The following is an 18,045-nucleotide window of genomic DNA, read 5'->3' on the forward strand; positions in this document are numbered from 1 at the left end:
GCGTTGCAAGTAAATTACTGCTCGAGTTTTGGCAAGTCACCTGCACAAGGAATGCCCCATGACAAAATAACATTTGTTATGCATCTGGATCGTCAAAGTTTGTAACCTCAATCAGAACAGGTGAACGTCTGCAGCGACAATCCTGATGCACCTCAAAACACTGAACCTCAACTTTAAGAGTGGGCCAGGAATTCTGATGACGCATTACAGAACCAAGAACAGGTTTTCCAGTATTCAGCACATTGGGAACACGATGGCACAGCTGTCAGTGTTGTTATCTCACAGCTTCAGCCTCAATCCAGAATCCCATGAATTCTGCCTGTGTGGAGCAACCCCTGAAACATTAAGAGTTTTCTCCAGATGTCTGGTGTCCTCACACAACCCAAGGAGGTTGACAGGTTAATCTGCAATTATAAACTGCTCCTCCTGTCACGGGATAGTGGAATTGATGGTATTTTGGGGAGAGTGGGTTCCAGGGAAAAATATTGCAGGGGGGAAGGGGGTTTGACTATGGATTGCTCTATGAACCGACATTGACTCATGGGCCAAACTCTTTTACATGAGGAGTTACATACTTCCTCGGAAGAAGCCAACTTTCTTCTGAGGAAATATGAAACATTAAAACAGATTATATCCTCCAATGATCGAGCAAGAGAGAACATTGCTTTGATGGGCCAAAGAGCCTTCTGAGGAAATATGAAACATTAAAACAGATTATATCCCTGGATGTTAAGGCAAGAGTGAACATTGCCTTGATGGCCCAAAGAGCCTTCTTCCTCTGAGGGGAAAATGAAACGTTGAAACAGATTGTATCCCTCGTGAAAGAAAGTCTGCTCCGTTTCAAACTTCTTGCCCACTGAGCCAGACCTCACACCGAGAGGGAGGGATGGATGGAGGGAGGGAGGGAGGGGGTGCTGTGTGAGTGCGTGGGCAGCCGTGCTGAGCGCCAGCATCCAGAGGAGGCCGCAACCCTGGCTGGGCTGGGCTAAGCTGGTCTGGGCTGGGGTTGGGCTGGACTGGGTTGGACTAGGCTGAGCTGGGGCTGGGTTGGGCTAAGCTGGTCTGGGCTGGGGTTGGGCTGGGGCTGGGTGGGGGTTGGGGTTGGACTGGGCTGGGTTGGACTGGGCTAAGCTGGGCTGGTCTGGGGCTGGGGCTGGGCTGGACTGAACTGGGGTTGGGCTGGGTTGGGTTGGGTTGGGGCTGGGCTAAGCCGGGCTGGTCTGGTCTGGGCTGGGGTTGGGTTGGGTTGGGGCTGGGGTTGGGCTAAGCTGGGCTGGGTTGGGGCTGGGCAGGTCTGGGCTGAGTGGGGCTGGGCTGGACTGGGGTTTGGCTGGGCTGGGTTGGGCTGAGGTTGGACTGGGTTGGGGCTAAGCCGGGCTGGGCTGGGGCTGGGGCTGGGCAGGTCTGGACTGGGCTGGGTTGAGCTGGGCTAAGCCGGGCAGGACGCCCCGCACCTCCAATGCTACACCACCACACAGGGGACCGCGGCGCGATATTTACCAACACCCCTGGAGCCTCCACTCACACCCCAGCCGTCCCGCGGGCAGCCGCTCCCCGCCTCCGACACAACATCGTCCCCGCCAACAGTTCACTGCCGGAGCACGGCTGCTCCAACAGCAGAGTGAGCATGTGCAGCAAGAGGAGAGTTTGTGCCGGGCTACAGGTGAATACATCCATCCATCCACACTGCAGACAGAAACATGCTCCTCGCATCGGTATGTATGTAATGTCCCAATAATATACACGTAACAATAATAAGGATAGATGCTTATTCCCCTTTCTGTCTCTCTGTCTGTGATCGTGGGAATTGTATCGGGACAGTAACAAAACGTCACTGCTTCTGCATCAGTGATTGATATAAAACGGGGGGCACTTACTTACAAGGGGCTTGGAGATTGTCGCGTTGTGAGCCCAGTTTGCAGGGTCCCGTTAAACAGTCCACCCAGACCCACCTGGAGCTCAGTAGGTGGAGCTAGACACACACCACCCTCACCCCAGCAAACCACACTTGCACGTTCTGCCCCTCTCTCAAAGCCCACTGTGTGGTAAAGTAAAAGTGATGGTGCACAATACTACCCTATCTATCAGGTTAAGATCATTGTGGTATGATATTGAGTTGAAGCCTGATGCAGATGAAGATAGTTTGAATAGAGACAACAAGGAACTGCAGATGCTGGAAGTGAAATATAAGAAAATAACTGCAGATGCTGGTACAAATCGAAGGTATTTATTCACAAAATGCTGGAGTAACTCAGCGGGTCAGGCAGCATCTCAGGAGAGAAGGAATGGGTGACGTTTTGGGTCGAGACCCTTCTTCAGACTGATGGACTGCTGGAAGTGATGTAGGTGGGAAGGAACTGGACAAATGGGATTGGGACGGAGGGCACAAGATAAAATTTACACAGTTTCGGTTAGGGATACAGCACGGAAACAGGCCCTTCAGCCCACCGAGTCTATGCCAACCATCAATCACTAGTTCACACTAGTTCTATGTTATCCTACTTTCTCATCCACTCCCTTCAAATTCTTTGGGATGTGGGAGGAAACAGGAGCACCCAGAGGAAACCCACGCAATCACAGGGAGAACATGCAAACTCCACACAGACAGCACCCATGCTAAGGATCGAACTCGGGTCTCTGGCCTCATGAGACAGCAGCTCCACCAGCTGTGCCACTGTGCATTTGGAGATGGGTTCAATGGAGCAGGAACAGGCTCAAACAATGTGTCTGCCTGGGCAGTACTGTTTGTTGATTTTGGGAAGGAGGTACAAACTGGCAGTACGGGATTGGAGAACTGAACTGTGTTAGGGGCTGTGGAGGGGAGATGAACATAAGATGGTGGCCTGGTGTTTGTCCATGGGGTCATGACCAAGGGGCAAGTAAAAGGAGAAGTCTGACATTAGCAAATAGAGGTCATCCTTCCCCGGGCTGGCACCTGAAGACAATTTGAATGCCAGACGGATTCCCATACACTGCTGGAATAATTCTCGGCACGTTTATTTCAAATGATGCAAAGCATTGCATGATAACAAAAAAAGCAAAGCTATTAATTTCTAATTAATGCAATGTGGCCCTGCTGTTTGTGCTTCATCTCCTGTTTAAAGTCAAGTCAGTGAGCATTAATCAGGAGCGAAGGCTCATCATTATTTTTCATTATTGTTTCATTGGAGTTTATGCTCAATTAGAAGGGTTGCTGTGTTCAATAATACACAGGTCAGATTGTTTGAGAGCAGAGGTCAGAATTGTTATATGATATCTTTGCTCTGTCAACATTGAAATGTTATTGGCTATGAGGTAGTTATTTTAGGGTACAACTATCACAAAAAGGAAGAAAACTGCATGCAAGTTAAACTCCAGTCCAATAACAATAAAAAATGCTAATTTGTAATTGTGTTACAAACTGCCAATTGAGATCTTTAAAATCAGTGGTTATAATGTGATCCATTTACACATATATTAAGTATAATGCAGGTCCTCTCAGCATGTTATCACATTCCTGTGAGATAATTTGGCAGTTGACTTTTAAAAATAAACAATATATTTTGCATGACGTGTACACATTTATTGCTGTGTAACACTAAGAATGAGTAAACCTTGACATTTCAAACAATGTGCTGCACAATACACCACTATAGGGATGGCACATTGGCTCAGCTGGTGGAGCTGCTGCTGCCTCATAGAGTAGAAACCCGGGTTCGAACCTGACTACGGGTGCTCTCTCTGTGGAGTTTGCACATTCTTCCTGTGACCACATGGGTTTCCTTCACCTGCTCCGGTTTCTTCCAAGATCCCAAAGACGTGTGGGTTTGTAGGTTAATTGGCTTCTGTAAACTTGCCCCTAGTGCATACGGAATGGATGAGAAAGTGAGATAACATAGAACTAGTGTCAATAGGTGCTTGATAGTCAGCATGGACCCAGTGGGCCAAAGGGCCTGTATCCATATTGTATCTCTAAACTAAACTATATCCATTTGGTACAAGAGGAATCCCCAGTGTTCTCAAACATATGGTGCATGTTGTTTGTTTGTTTGTCTTCTCAGAAGAGGAATTCCACGTATATTACAGTCCTCGCTGAAAACAATTGAAAACCATTATGACCCACTCAGCCATTGATCAGGAACGAAGGAGGCTGCACAAAGTGGAGGACATTGCCTGGTCCATCATGCGTACTGACTTCCCACCAACAAAGGGATCAACGGGAGATGCAGCCTCAGAAAGGTAACTAATATCATCAAAGACTCTGGCCACGCTCTCATCTTGTTACTACCATCGGGAAGAAAGTGAAAGAGCCTGAGAACAATGTTGTCCAGATTTAAGAACAGTTACTTCCAAGCAACTATGGGCCTCTTCAACACTGCATAACACTAACCACAACTCAACAACCTCAGCAACTATAATATACTGTGGATTTTGTTTTTGGTTGCACTATGCACTTTAGTTTTGCACTGTTAGGATCCAGTGACCTAATATGACTGGTTAATTTATTGTTTTGCTGATTACTGGATATTTATTTGTGTGTTAGTGGGCTAATGGATGTGTAAAGCAGCAGCAAGCAAGAATTTCATTGATCCGTTGTCGGCACATCCGACCATTAGACAATCTCCCGATTCTTGATAGTATGTACTGTAAGAAATAATGACAATTTCTGACACCGATAATTACTGAGGATCCAGCATCACAAAAGCTCAAAGATATTGTCATATCACAGTTAATAAAACCCTGTAAATTTCATATCATGTTATTTTTTGCTTCTGTATAGGTTTGGAAAATAATGTTTTTGTCCTTACAGTTGAAAAAAAAAGCATGAAGAGCAATCATGAAGATAAAGTGTCCATTGTTACTTGTAGCTGTGTAGGACCAGGTAGGTCTTTTGGAGGTGGAAGGGCTATGTTTTATATGTTGTATGAGGGATAAAAACACATCTACTTTCCAGTGCCATTGCATCAGGAAAAGTCAATGTTCCAACCACGATCAACAGACAACCCATCTCCTTTCTCTTTTAGTCTAAGCCTTTGGGATGAATAAAAATAGAAAGCAGATCGTTAAGTGAATAGGAAAGAAGAAAGTTAGGTGCAACTGTCAATATTCCTTAACTGTACTCATACGTCATTGCATGAAAGAGGTTCCTAATTACATCGTTGGGCATATAATTTGAATTCTTGAGACACATCTGGAAGGATTACTTTTATTTTTAGGTACCATGCAGGTTTTTGACGTGGTGCGGTTGAAGTTCAGGACAGTAATCCTGAATCTCAGCTTTAAATCAAAAAAGGACACAGCATAAATCTTCTAAAGTGATCAACTCGTCTTCGAGGGAGAATAAAGAAATTCAATAATACTGATGGTGAAAAAGTTCAAAGCAGAGAACAAAATGATTCAGAAATACCCTGTATGTCAAAAACAAAACAACGAAAATGAAGTTGAACAATTTTTCAAATAATTAAAGAGTCAAAATGAGGTGTGATGCTATTCGGTAAAATCAGCTGCAAATTTGGTAAGGGTAAATTGGCTATGATCTGTTGCAAAATTTTAAGCATTAACTTTGTTCTGTTGCTAATTTCAGCATTGTTTCTAAACAGCTTATTTCTCTTCAGTTTCATTTCTATTTTTTCTTTGTTTATTGTATTTAAAGCCTCTAATAACGATCAATGACAGCGACCATTAATGTAGCTTCTCAATTGGCAGGAATCAATCAATACATCGTAGTGCCTATAATTTGAATTCATGAGACAAGATTTCAAGTCGGGCACATTTTACGTCTTGGACAAGATCTTGATGCAGCAGGCGAGACAACAGTTTGTGTCTTTTGTAATGGTTGGGGTTCATTAATGTTGATGTGGTGAGTTGCCCGCTTGACGTGAGTATCTGGAGACAACAGTGAGGTTCCGGCTGCAGAGTATCACATTCAGGGCAGTACAATGGAAACTTCTGTAAATTGTCCCTCGTGTGTAGGATAGAACTAGTGATTGCCGGTTGGCGTGGACTCGGTGGGCTGAAGGGCCTGTTTCCATGCTGTATCTCTGAACACTAAAGACCCATTGATGAGAACAGTGTTGTGTTGATTCGCCTGCTTCCTCAGATCAACAACTGACTCTTTTGTCTTGTTGACATTAAGGTCTAGGTTGTTGTCCTGACATAATGACACATGGTTCGCATTTTCTTTCCTGCACCCTATCTCATCCAGCCGACAACCAGTGGTATCATTGGCAAATACCTCATACCTTGATACACGTGACACGAAACTAAACTCAAGCTCAAACTCATTGTACAGAGTCATAGATGTACAGGGAACAGAGAAAAGGACTGACACACAATCCTGAAGAGTTGAAGGTCAGGGTGGAGGAAATATAACGAGCAATTCTAACTCAGTGAAGTCTGCTGGTCAGAATGTCTCGAAACTACTTGCAGATGGAAGCCAAGATCCAGAGTTTTTGGGGTGACCTAACAGGATAAAGACAGCAGATGTGTGAGAACCTCACCAACTGCAGGTTCCTCTCCAGCGTTTTGACAAATCCTAATCTAAAAATTATATACGTTGTTTTCATCACTGACTGAAGAAGGGTCTCGACCCGAAATGTCACCCATTCCTTCTCTCCTGAGATGCTACCTGACCTGCTGAGTTACTCCAGCATTTTGTGAATAAATGTGGATGGATAGATGATGTACTTAATCAACAACAACGTATTTATTCGTTTAATCAGAGTTCAAATTAGCAAGTAACAAGATCCACTGTAAAGAACCCATTGTTAATTATCTGTTGTACTAATCAGTCTATAAAATCTAACAGTTTTAGGACCATTTTATAATTTTCTTCTTTACGTAGAAATAGATGACTTAAGCAGATGAAACAGAGTGTCAGACAACACACAACGCAACAGTGACTGGAACTGAATTGAAGTGATCCTTTCCTCAATTGAACACCACTCGCTTGGGTTTTAATGGAAATAATTGGGGGAATCTTGATGTTTTATTCCGGTCCAAGTCCCAAAGTCAGCATGCACAAAAAATATTAAGTATAAGAAAATAACTGCAGATGCTGGTACAAATCGAAGGTATTTATTCACAAAATGCTAGAGTAACTCAGCAGGTCAGGCAGCATCTCAGGAGAAAAGGAATGGGTGACGTTTCGGGTCGGGACCCTTCTTCAGTCTGATGTCAGGGGGGTGGGTCAGGGGCAGCCCAGTGGTTTGAACATTGACTTCTCCAACTTTAGATAGTTCCTCTGTCCCTCTCTTCCCTTCCCCCTTCCCAGATCTCCCTCTATCTTCCTGTCTCCACCTATATCCTTCCTTTGTCCCGCCCCACTGACATCAGTCTGAAGAAGGGTCTCGACCCGAAACGTCGCCCATTCCTTCTCTCCTGAGATGCTGCCTGACCTGCTGAGTTACTCCAGCATTTTGTGAACAAAAAATATTAATATTTTCTTCAATTAGCCAGCTATTTGGTGTGCTTGTTATATAATAATAGATCAATGTGCTGAAGAATATAAATTGTGCGACCTTTTATAAATGTCCAACACCTCACTAATTAAACATGGTAATGAATAGTAATGAGCTTGCAAGGCAGTCTTTTACCCCTCTCATCTCTTTCTGTGCTGTGTGATTGTTCTTCTGTCACAAATACTCTTATTCAATTCAACTCATCTAAACATTCACCAGACTAAACCTTAATGCAGGCTTCTCCCAAAGGATTTCTGCACAGTAAGATTTCCAGTGACCGGGTGTCTATCATGACAGCACGTTATTAGAATTTAATGTGCCGATACCAGATTGCTTAATATATCACCGGATTGACATTGTAAGGTGTTCAGCTCCAAAGTGTCGTGTAAATTGAGGAGATCCTCTTTTTCAGGCTGCACATCTAATTCTCACAATCGGTGGTAATGTGCAGTAAATAAGCAAGGTGCACGAGGAAAACAAATAATTCAGAGCGAAAACACAGCAACTCTCCGAGAGAATGAGGTTCACAGGTACAGGTCACATCAAGATTGATGCAGAAATCTGGCCTTTGTTTCTTTTCTCCCCTGTGGAATACGAGCCTTTTGATCTTCAGATAAGTGCCATAAACATCAGTGTTGCTGAGGGGCAGGAGAGAGACTGGAATGTTTTTTTGAAAGAAAAACAGCTCTGAAATTCAATACCACAGAGTTTTCCAGTGAAGACCAAAAACAGTTTTTTTTCTACAGTTATGTAGTCAGCTCTGTCCAGGGGACTAAATCACGGTGACATCATTTATTGTATAAGCTGTACAAAGCCTGTAACAAATTAAAATGAGGCTTGAACAGATAAATGAGACTTGCAGATCAAGTGAGCTTATTAAAAATAAACAGCAAATGCTACTTGTAGTGCGATATTAAACAGGTATGGTCGTCGGGCAAACAGGCTACCTTTGCAATGTACAGTGTACATGTGGTGTACCTTCCAATAATCACACCACTGGGCCCTGCTGTCCTTCCCCCTATTCTAACCATGCCACCTCTCCTACCACATCCCCCCCCCCCCCCCTCACCCTTGCATCACCCTCACACCCGCCTCCCCTCCAGCCCCTCCATCATCTCCCCACGGTACCTCCCCCAGGATTGTCTCCACCCCTCTGCCCCCAGCCATTCCCCTTGTAAGGTTATCACCCTTCCCCCTGACCTCTCTCTGGTGCAGAATGGTCAGTCCTCAACAGATGCTTTATCTTTGCACACCCACACATCAACGTGTTCCGAGCTCACCATGAGGTTGAGCTCTTCTTCCACGGCCTCCACCTTCAGGCATTTTCCTCGGGTAAGGAGTCCTCACCACCAGTGATAACCCTTCTGCCATCTCCAACATCCCCCCTCATGGATGCTCGCTGCCAGCTTTCTACCCTCTCTGGACCTTTTTATTTGCAACTGCTGGCAGAACATCAATGACGTCGTCTCGACATCTCCACTTGCCTTACCCACTCCAACCTCGCCCCAACTGACCACACATCCCTCTGCTCAGTCAGCAATACTCCCAACACTGTTATTAAAGGGAGGTACCATTGTCGTCTGGCAGGCTGACCTCCACCGTGCTGAGGCCTGGTTCCAACTCTCAGATACCTCTTCCCTTAACCATGACGCCACAATCAAACACCACTCTATCATCTCCCAGACTGTTTCGGATCTCATCACCTCTGGTGATCTCCCCTCCACAGCCTCCAACCTTAACATAAAATCATAAGACAGGAGCAGAATTAGGCCATTCAGCCCATCGCATTATGGCTGATCTATTTTTCCTTCTCAATCCCATTCTCCTGCCTTTTCCCCATAACCTTTGATGCCCTTACTAATCAACAACCTACCAATCTCGGCTTTAAAAATACCCAATGACTTGGTCTCCACAGCTGTCTAAAGCAATGAATTCCACAGATTCACCGCCCTCTGGTTAAAGAAAGTCCTTCTCATCCCCATTCTCAAGGTGCATCCTTTTGTTCTGAGGCTGTGCTCACTGGTCCTAGTCTCTCCCGCCAGTGGAAACATCCTCTCCACATCCACTCTATCCAGGCCTTTCACTATACGGTAGGTTTCAATGAGATTCCCTCCTCATTCTTCTAAACTCCAGCAAGTACAGGCCCAGAGCCATAAAATGCTCCTCATTTGTTAACCCAATCATTCCAGGATCTTTCTCCCAAACCTCCTCTCAACCCTCTCCAATGCCAGAGCATTCTTCCTCAGATATGAGGCCCAAAACTGTTCACAATATTCCAAATGTGGTCGGCCCAGCACTTTGTAAAGCCTCGGCATTACATCCTTGCTTTTATATTCTAGTCCTCTCAAAATGAACGCGAACATTGTATTTGTCTTCAGTACTACCGACTCAACCTGCAAATTTCCCGCTTGGGAATCTTGCACCAGCGCTCCCAAGTCCCTTTGCACCTCTGATTTCTGAATCCAATCCCCGTTTAGAAAATAGTCTATGCCTCGATTCCATCTACCAAAGTGCATGAACGTACACTTTGCTACACTGTATTCCATCTGCCATTTCTTTGCTCACTCTCACAAACTATCCAAATTCTTCTGCAGAATCCCTGGTTCCTCAACACTACCTGAACCTCCACCTATCCTCGTATCATTGTCATACAATGTGAAAAGTGGCAGACCCAACACTGACCCTCTGTGGAACACCACTAGTCACTGGTGGCCAACCAGAAAAGGCCCCCTTTACTCCCACCCTTTGCCTTCTGCCGGTCAGCGAATCTATCCATGCTAGTACCTTGCCTCTACTACCACTTGCTCCTATCTGTTCTCAATTTTAGCCTGTATAAGGCCAACAATTGAGTGTAAGAAAATAACTGCAGATGCTGGTACAAATCGAAGGTATTTATTCACAAAATGCTGGAGTAACTCAGCAGGTCAGGCAGCATCTCAGGAGAGAAGGAATGGGTGACGTTTCGGGTTGAGACCCTTCTTCAGACTGATGTCAGGTGGGCGGGACAAAGGAAGGATATAGGTGGAGACAGGAAGACAGTTCCTCTGTCCCTCTCTTCCCATCCTCCTTCCCAGTTCTCCCTCTATCTTCCCGTCTCCACCTATATCCTTCCTTTGTCCCGCCCCCCTGACATCAGTCTGAAGAAGGGTCTCGACCCGAAACGTCACCCATTCCTTCTCTCCCGAGATGCTGCCTGACCTGCTGAGTTACTCCAGCATTTTGTGAATAAAGGCCAACAATTGACAACACTGCCTCCGGTTAAGTACTTCTTTCTGAATGATCTCCAGTCTACTTTGATGCTTTCCGCTGCTCAGCTGTTTAACCCTTCAGAGATCATGTCATTGCTGAAAAACATTTCTCATGTATTTAATGATTTATTTATTTTTTATAGCTGAACAGTTCAGTTGCATTTTCTTTTCAGTGATATGTTGTTTAAATCATGGTGGATAATGGATCTAGTTGGTCCACATAGTTGGGAAGGTGGGTAATGAACCATCATAACCCATGAAGTTCATGTGATCAGTGTGCTGCCTTAACACTGCTGTCAGGTTGGGAGCTAAAGATCTTTGATTCTCCCACAATGGAGGAATGGGATGATATGTCCATGCTGAAGTTGGAGAGGTGTGTGATTCGGAATAATAATGTTTTGCATTTGGCATTGTTGCAATATAATCTTTGCCACTTGTTGCTGTGAATCCTGAAGTAAGTATTCCAGCCATTTATCCCCCAGAAAAGAATCCAATCTGCAGGCAATTGTTCTGGACCGGAGCTGGAGTGAGCCAGATAGAGCTCATAAGGATAGCGGAGTCAGGGGGTATGGGGAGAAGGCAGGAACGGGGTACTAATTGAGAATGATCAGCCATGATCACATTGAACGGCGGTGCCATGATCACATGATCACATTGATCGTCTGAAGAAGGGTCTCGACCTGAAACGTCACCCATTCCTTCTCTCCTGAGATGCTGCCTGACCTGCTGAGTTACTCCAGCATTTTGTGAATAAATACCTTTGATTTGTACCAGCATCTGCAGTTATTTTCTTATACTTTATGTCTCCTTTTTCTGATCTCAGTAATTGACCATAGAAACATAGAAAATAGGTGCAGGTATAGGCCATTCAATATGATCATGACCAAAACTGAAACTGGTGGCACAGTGGCGCAGTAGTAGAGTTGCTGCCTTACAGCGCCAGAGACCCAGGTTCCATCCTGACTACGGGTAGGAAAAAAAAACTGCACATGCTGGTTTAAATTGACACAAAATGCTGGAGTAACTCAGCGGGTCAGGCAGCATTTCGGAGAAAAGGAATGGGTGACGTTTCAGGTCGAGACCCTTCTTCAGACTGGGTGCTACGGGTGACTACGGGTGCTGTCTGTATAGAGTTTCTACATTTTCCGTGTGACCGCGTGGGATTTCTCCGAGTGCTCTGGTTTTCTCCCACATTTCAAAGATGTGCTAGTTTGTAGGTTAGAACTAGAACTAATATACAGGTGGTTGGGTCGGCACGGGTTCAGTGACCAAAGGCCTTGTTTCCACGCTGGATCTCTAAATCTTTATCCATAAACTTAAAATTCCCATCAAATGTTTTCTTAATGTCTCTTCAATAGTTGGGCATAAAGTTAACATAGTATTCTCATTGTAGGCAAGCCAAGATTTAACCATATCAAGTTAACCATTAAGCCTTTAGTTTTGAGTTCCATTCATAACATTGATGTGTTTTTTTGCTGCTTTTCCAGCTTTACTATATTACACATTTACTCTGTTTACTCCAAAAGTTCTGTTTTCCTATTCAATTTATGTTCTTAGTTTCTATCTTTTACAAAAGAACAATCCAAAAGAATGCATTCCAAAAATCCACCATCCTACAGCTCTTCACATGAAATAGTTATGTCATATAATTTTAAAGTGTGCCAGTATACCTGAAATATCTGAGTACAGGTATCCTCTTTCCGAAGATATACACAAAAAGCTGAAGTAACTCAGCGGGTCAGACAGCATCTCTGGAGAAAAGGAATAGCTGACGTTTCAGGTGGAGACTTTTTGTGTCTATCTTCAGTTTAAATCAGTTTCTTTCCACACATATCCTCTTTCTGGATATCAGGATAAAAAATGATGTCGCTTTGAATCTCTGTTTCACTACTTTTAACCGTTCTCCAATATGAGCTGTACCCATTTATTCTAACGTACTATTTTCCCATTCATTAATATAACTTCCACTCATGCCATTGGATTACCTCTGCATCATTAACCTGACAATTTCTAACAAACCCTTCTGAAGTATTGTATCTCTTTATCTGTCTGAATTAATCATCTTAAGTAAAATCATTTGTTCAAAAGCCGCAGCTGTTGGAAATGCATTGATGGAGAGACATCTGGAGAGGAATTGAGTTAATATTTCAGTTAGCTGACATTTGATTAGACCTTAACAAAGTTAGAATATCAAAATTGTTTGAGAAAGGAGGTGGCATGTTTGTGAGTTAGCTGAGCCTGAGACAAATATAAACAATGATGGCACAAGTATTGGTGGATCCAGCAAACAATAGAGGATGGTGAAAGCATGATGGTGAAAGGAGATGAATGAAAGTGGAGAGAAAACACTGCCAGTTATTACGAACAAAGGAGACACTGATTACCTTGACATCAATCAGAACCATCAAACGAGGACTCGCGGAAGAAACTGCACAAATGAACAGTGAGGAATCCATGGGCTATAATGCATTTGTGTTTTATAAAAAATCTATGTACAGGATGTGGCCAGGGACAGTATTTATTGTGGAGGAAGGAACTGCAGATGCTGATTTACACCAAAGATAGATGCAAACTGCTGGAATAACTCAGCAGGACAGGTAGCATTTCTGGAGAACATGGGTAGGTGACCTTTCGGGTCGAGACCCTTCTTCAGAGTCGGAAGAAGAGTCTCATTCTGAACCGTCACCCATTCCTTCTCTCCAGAGATGCTGCCTGTCTCGCTGAATTACTCCAGCATTTTGTGTCTACCTGCAGTATTTATTGCCCATCCTCATCTTCCTCTGAGAAGCATCTTTGTGATCCTCTGCAGTCCTTCTGGTGAAGGTAGTGCAAGAGCACTGGTAGGCAAGGTATAGCCAGCAGCATGTTTTCAGATCAGTACTGTGCATGCTGTTCCTGTGCCCACGTTGCCCTGGTCTCTCAGGGTGTTGCGGGAAGGTGCTGTCAAAGAAATGATGTTGCATTGCTGCAGACTCTTTTGTGAATGATACAAAATACACTGCAGAAGACACCAAGTCTTCAAGTAATAATATCATGCTTGGATGCGTTTACTTAGCATTCAGTCACCACGATGGGTTGTAAACAGCATGAGGGTGCACATTTATTTCGGTGGGAGCAGTAATTGAGAAAGAGTTGACAATTTGAATGTTAATCAGATGAAATTTCCCCGATTAAATCTCTTGTTTTTTTTAACACAGAAAGAAACACATGAAGAAACACCCCTTGAATTTCAATGAACAAATCTCATTTATGGGACTATGCAGCTAAACAAATAAACTGTACTTGCGCATCAAAACGTTTTCACAGTAGAAATACACAGTGCAACTTTGCACAGTCAATAACTGTTCTCACCAGCAGCTCATTTGCACAACACGTCTTGTTACTGGGATATTATTTTGAGCTGGGGAACTTCAAGTCGCTCTTTAACATACTGAAATCTGATAACCTTTCGTTGACCTCACTTGGCCCTTATTGTGGCCCAACTATAAAATTACTTCTCTGCCAGTCTAAAATAAAACACGTCAACTATACCAATATTGAAGGAATCTCACAGCTTTGTGGGTGTAATTTGGCATAAGGGGGTTAAATCCCACGTTGTTGAGCTTGATTTACGCGCATAAAACAAGTCCAATGGTCACCAATTTACCATTGGCTTAGTCTGTGCTGAATCCATCAAGAGATCCATCAGCTTTTACAGCAAGCCTTTATCACAGTAAAGTAACACAGGCACAACGCTCCGAGAATGCCTATGGATTTAGTACGACTTCCTGGATAATATTCACTGATCCACTATTGACCATTCCGCATGTCTTTTAAAGTTTTCTCCATTTGTCCTGCCATCTTCAAATATTTTTCCTTGATCCTTGCTTCTGCTAGCCTTTTAATATTGAAACATATTTTCTCACATTTCCTCTCCTCAATTTCCTTATCAAAATATTTCCTTGGGCTTAAATTTTGTTAACAAGTCCCTGGTGCACTTACTGTACCAACCACGCTGCTCTCAGTAGCCATCTCTGAGACTTGGAAGTGTATGACTAAAACATGATTTGCTCTTAATAAGTCCGTACTCCCTTTTTCTTTATTAGTCCACACTTTTCTATATGCTAAATAACTTAGCCTCAATATTGAAAAAAAAAAAATCCCCTTTTGACAATAAGTGGGTGTGCAGAGGTGCAAACCTTATCCCTTAACTTTTTGGTTAATTGGGGTATAATATTAGCAATTCTTGGATTCTTTGCCACTTCCCCTATCCAAGGAGAATTGGAAGACTGTACTCACGGCCTCAATAGGTCAGAATATATCCTTTCTGATGGATATTTTCAGACCCCAGTCTGAAGAAGGGTCCTGACCTGGAACATCGCCTGCCCATTTCCTCCACAGATGCAGCCTGACCTGCTGAGTTCCTCCAGCACTTTGTATTTTGCTTAAGATTCCAGCATTGCCAGTTCCTTGCGTCTGCTTTCTGAAGGTAGACACAAAATGCTGGAGTGAAGCAGCATCTCTGGAGAGAAGGAATGGGTGAAGAAGGGTCTCGACCCGAAATGTCACCCATTCCTTCTCTCCAGAGATGCTGCCTGACCCACTGAGTTACTCCTGCATTTTGTGCCTACCTTCGATTTAAACCAGTACCTGCAGTTGTTTTTTCCCACATGTCTCCTTTCTGAACTGGCTGACTCTCGTTTATGTTGATGAATGTTCATCTTTTTATAGTCCCAAGCCTATTTTTCCCTCTTCAGTACTGCTTTCTCCTGTACTTACGTGTGGGCAGCATTATTAGTGAAGACATGTAATGAGTACTCAATACCTCTTCCTGCACAATGTTGTTTTAAATGTCTCATGATACTACTCTTTGTATCCTCTTATTTAGGAATGACTTTTGGATTCCAGTCCATATTGATTAATTCCCAGGATGTCATATGTTGAACGAATGGAGCGACTAGGCTTGTATACACTGGAATTTAGAAGGATGTGAGGGGATCTTATTGAAACGTATAAGATTATTAAGGGATTGGATATGCTAGAGGCAGGAAACACGTTCCCGATGTTGGGGGAGTCCAGAACCAGGGGCCACTCTCTGGGTGAAAACGTTTTTCCTCATCTCAGTCCTAAATGGCCTTCCCCTTATTCTTAAACTGTGACCCCTTGTTCTGGACTCCCCCAACATCAGGATTTTTTTTCCTGCACCCAGCCTGTCCAATCCCTTAAGAATTTTATATTTTTCTATAAGATCCCCTCTCATCCTTCTAAATTCCAGTGAATACATGCCCAGTCTACCCATTCTTTCATCATATGTCAGTCCCGCCATCCCGGGAATTAACCTGGTGAACCTACTCTGCACTCCCTCAATAGCAAGAATGTCCTTCCTCAAATTAGGAGACCAAAATTGCACACAATATTCCAGGTGTGGTCTCACGAAGATCCTTGAACCTTGATATCCTTGATATCATATCCTTGAACCTTTTCCTTTCTCTGGCTGGTTATATCTCCCTGATATAATCAGGGTCATGATAGACTGCCTGTTTTGGAAATCTGATATTGAGCATGTGATTGCAAATGCATGACACAACCAATTTCTACTCCAATTTCCCTTGATGGAATGCTCACTCAAATTTATTGCTGCGATCTGATTGTAAATTCAATAAAGACGGGGAAATCTCTGGGAAATCTGCCTGATTTATGTATACATTACCCTGGAGTTCAACTGTTTAAGACCACTGATCCAGCAAAGAGGAACGGGGCTTTCCTCAAGATGCATTTAAGCTTTAGCCAGTCACCACATTAACTTCACACTGCAATAATTGAACAGCAGACGTTGTTTTTTTCTTGTTATTTTCAGCATATTGTCTTTTCACCTTTAATTATCTGAAAACTCCTCTTCTTGAACATTCTCCAAATATTTCAAACCCTCAGCTATTTACTTCAAGCACACACTTGTGTTGATTCAAAATATTTAAAGTGGAACACAGCAGTTGAGGTGGAGGAATATAATCAGCTTGCTAATGAGTGATATTTCCAGATAAAATGGGTGAGTTGATTCCATCAGCTGGGGTTCACAGATTTGCCTGCGGAGAACTGGGTTACCGAGATCTGGTGACACAGGGTAGCAGCAAGACGGTGGTTCTCCCCACCATCACACCAAGGATTCAGGGTTCTGGGCTCGGCAGCTGGAAAGTGGGAGGGCATTGAGGCAGGGGAGAGGGCCGGCAAACCAAAAGGGAAAGAAAGACTTCAGTAAGGCATTTGACAAGGTTCCACATGGAAGGTTGATTAAGAAGGTTAAATCGTTGGGTATTAATAGGGAGGTTGCAAGATGGATTCAACAATGGCTGAATGGGAGATACCAGAGGGTAACGGTTGACAATTGTATGTCAGGTTGGAGGCCAGTGTCTAGTGGAGTACCCCAAGGATCTGTGTTGGGTCCACTGTTGTTTGTCATTTACATTAATGATCTGAATGATGGTGTGGCAAATTGGATTAGTAAATATGCAGATGATACTAAGATAGGTGGAGTAGTTGATAGTGAGGTAGATTTTCAAAGTCTACAGAGAGACATGGGCCTTTTGGAAGGGTGGGCTGAAAGATGGCAGATGGAGTTTAATGCTGATAAGTGTGAGGTGCTGCATTTTGGTAGGACAAATCAAAATAGGACGTACAGGGTAAATGGTAGGGAATTGAGTAATGCAGTGGAACAGAGGGATCTGGGAATAACTGTGCATTGTTCCCTGAAGGTGGAATCTCATGTGGATAGGGTGGTGAAGAAGGCGTTTGGTACGCTTGCCTTTATAAATCAGAGCATCGAGTATAGAAGTTGGGATGTAATGTTGAAATTGTACAGGGCATTGGTGAGGCCAAATCTGGAGTATGGTGTGCAGTTCTGGTCGCCAAATTATAGGAAGGATGTCGACAAAATGGAGAGGGTACAGAGGAGATTTACTAGAATGTTGCCTGGGTTTCAGCACTTAGGTTACAGAGAGAGGTTGAACAGGTTGGGTCTTTATTCTTTGGAGCGTAGAAGGTTGAGGGGGGACTTGATAGAGGTTTTTAAAATTTTGAGAGGGACGGATAGAGTTGACGTGGGTAGGCTTTTCCCTTTGAGAGTGGGGAAGATTCCAACAAGGGGACATAGCTTCAGAATTGAGGGACACAGGTTTAGGGGTAACATGAGGGAGAACTTCTTTACTCAGAGGGTGGTGGCTGTATGGAATGGGCTTCCGGTGGAAGTGGTGGAGGCTGGCTCGATTTTATTATTTAAGAGTAAATTGGATAGGTATATGGATAGGAGGGGATTAGAGGGTTATGGTCTGAGTGCAGGTAGATGAGACTAGGTCAGGGAGAATGGTCGGCGTGGACTGGTAGGG

At 43.8% G+C, this 18,045-nt stretch overlaps 1 protein-coding gene across 1 annotated transcript in view; it reads left to right on the forward strand.

The window, feature by feature from the left end:
- Positions 1 to 1,660: 1,660 nt before the first annotated feature.
- LOC144598634 (uncharacterized) overlaps positions 1,661 to 18,045 on the forward strand; it is a 96,378-nt gene continuing 79,993 nt past the window's right edge. Inside the window, exons 1-3 of the mRNA XM_078408844.1 lie at positions 1,661 to 1,715; positions 4,041 to 4,218; positions 4,790 to 4,861. Of these exons, the coding sequence (XP_078264970.1) occupies positions 4,203 to 4,218; positions 4,790 to 4,861 (88 nt within the window). The 5' untranslated portion in view covers positions 1,661 to 1,715; positions 4,041 to 4,202. The remainder of the gene's footprint in view (positions 1,716 to 4,040; positions 4,219 to 4,789; positions 4,862 to 18,045) is intronic.

This window comes from Rhinoraja longicauda, chromosome 12, assembly GCF_053455715.1.
Source record: "Rhinoraja longicauda isolate Sanriku21f chromosome 12, sRhiLon1.1, whole genome shotgun sequence".
Classification (NCBI taxonomy): Eukaryota; Metazoa; Chordata; class Chondrichthyes; order Rajiformes; family Arhynchobatidae; genus Rhinoraja; species Rhinoraja longicauda.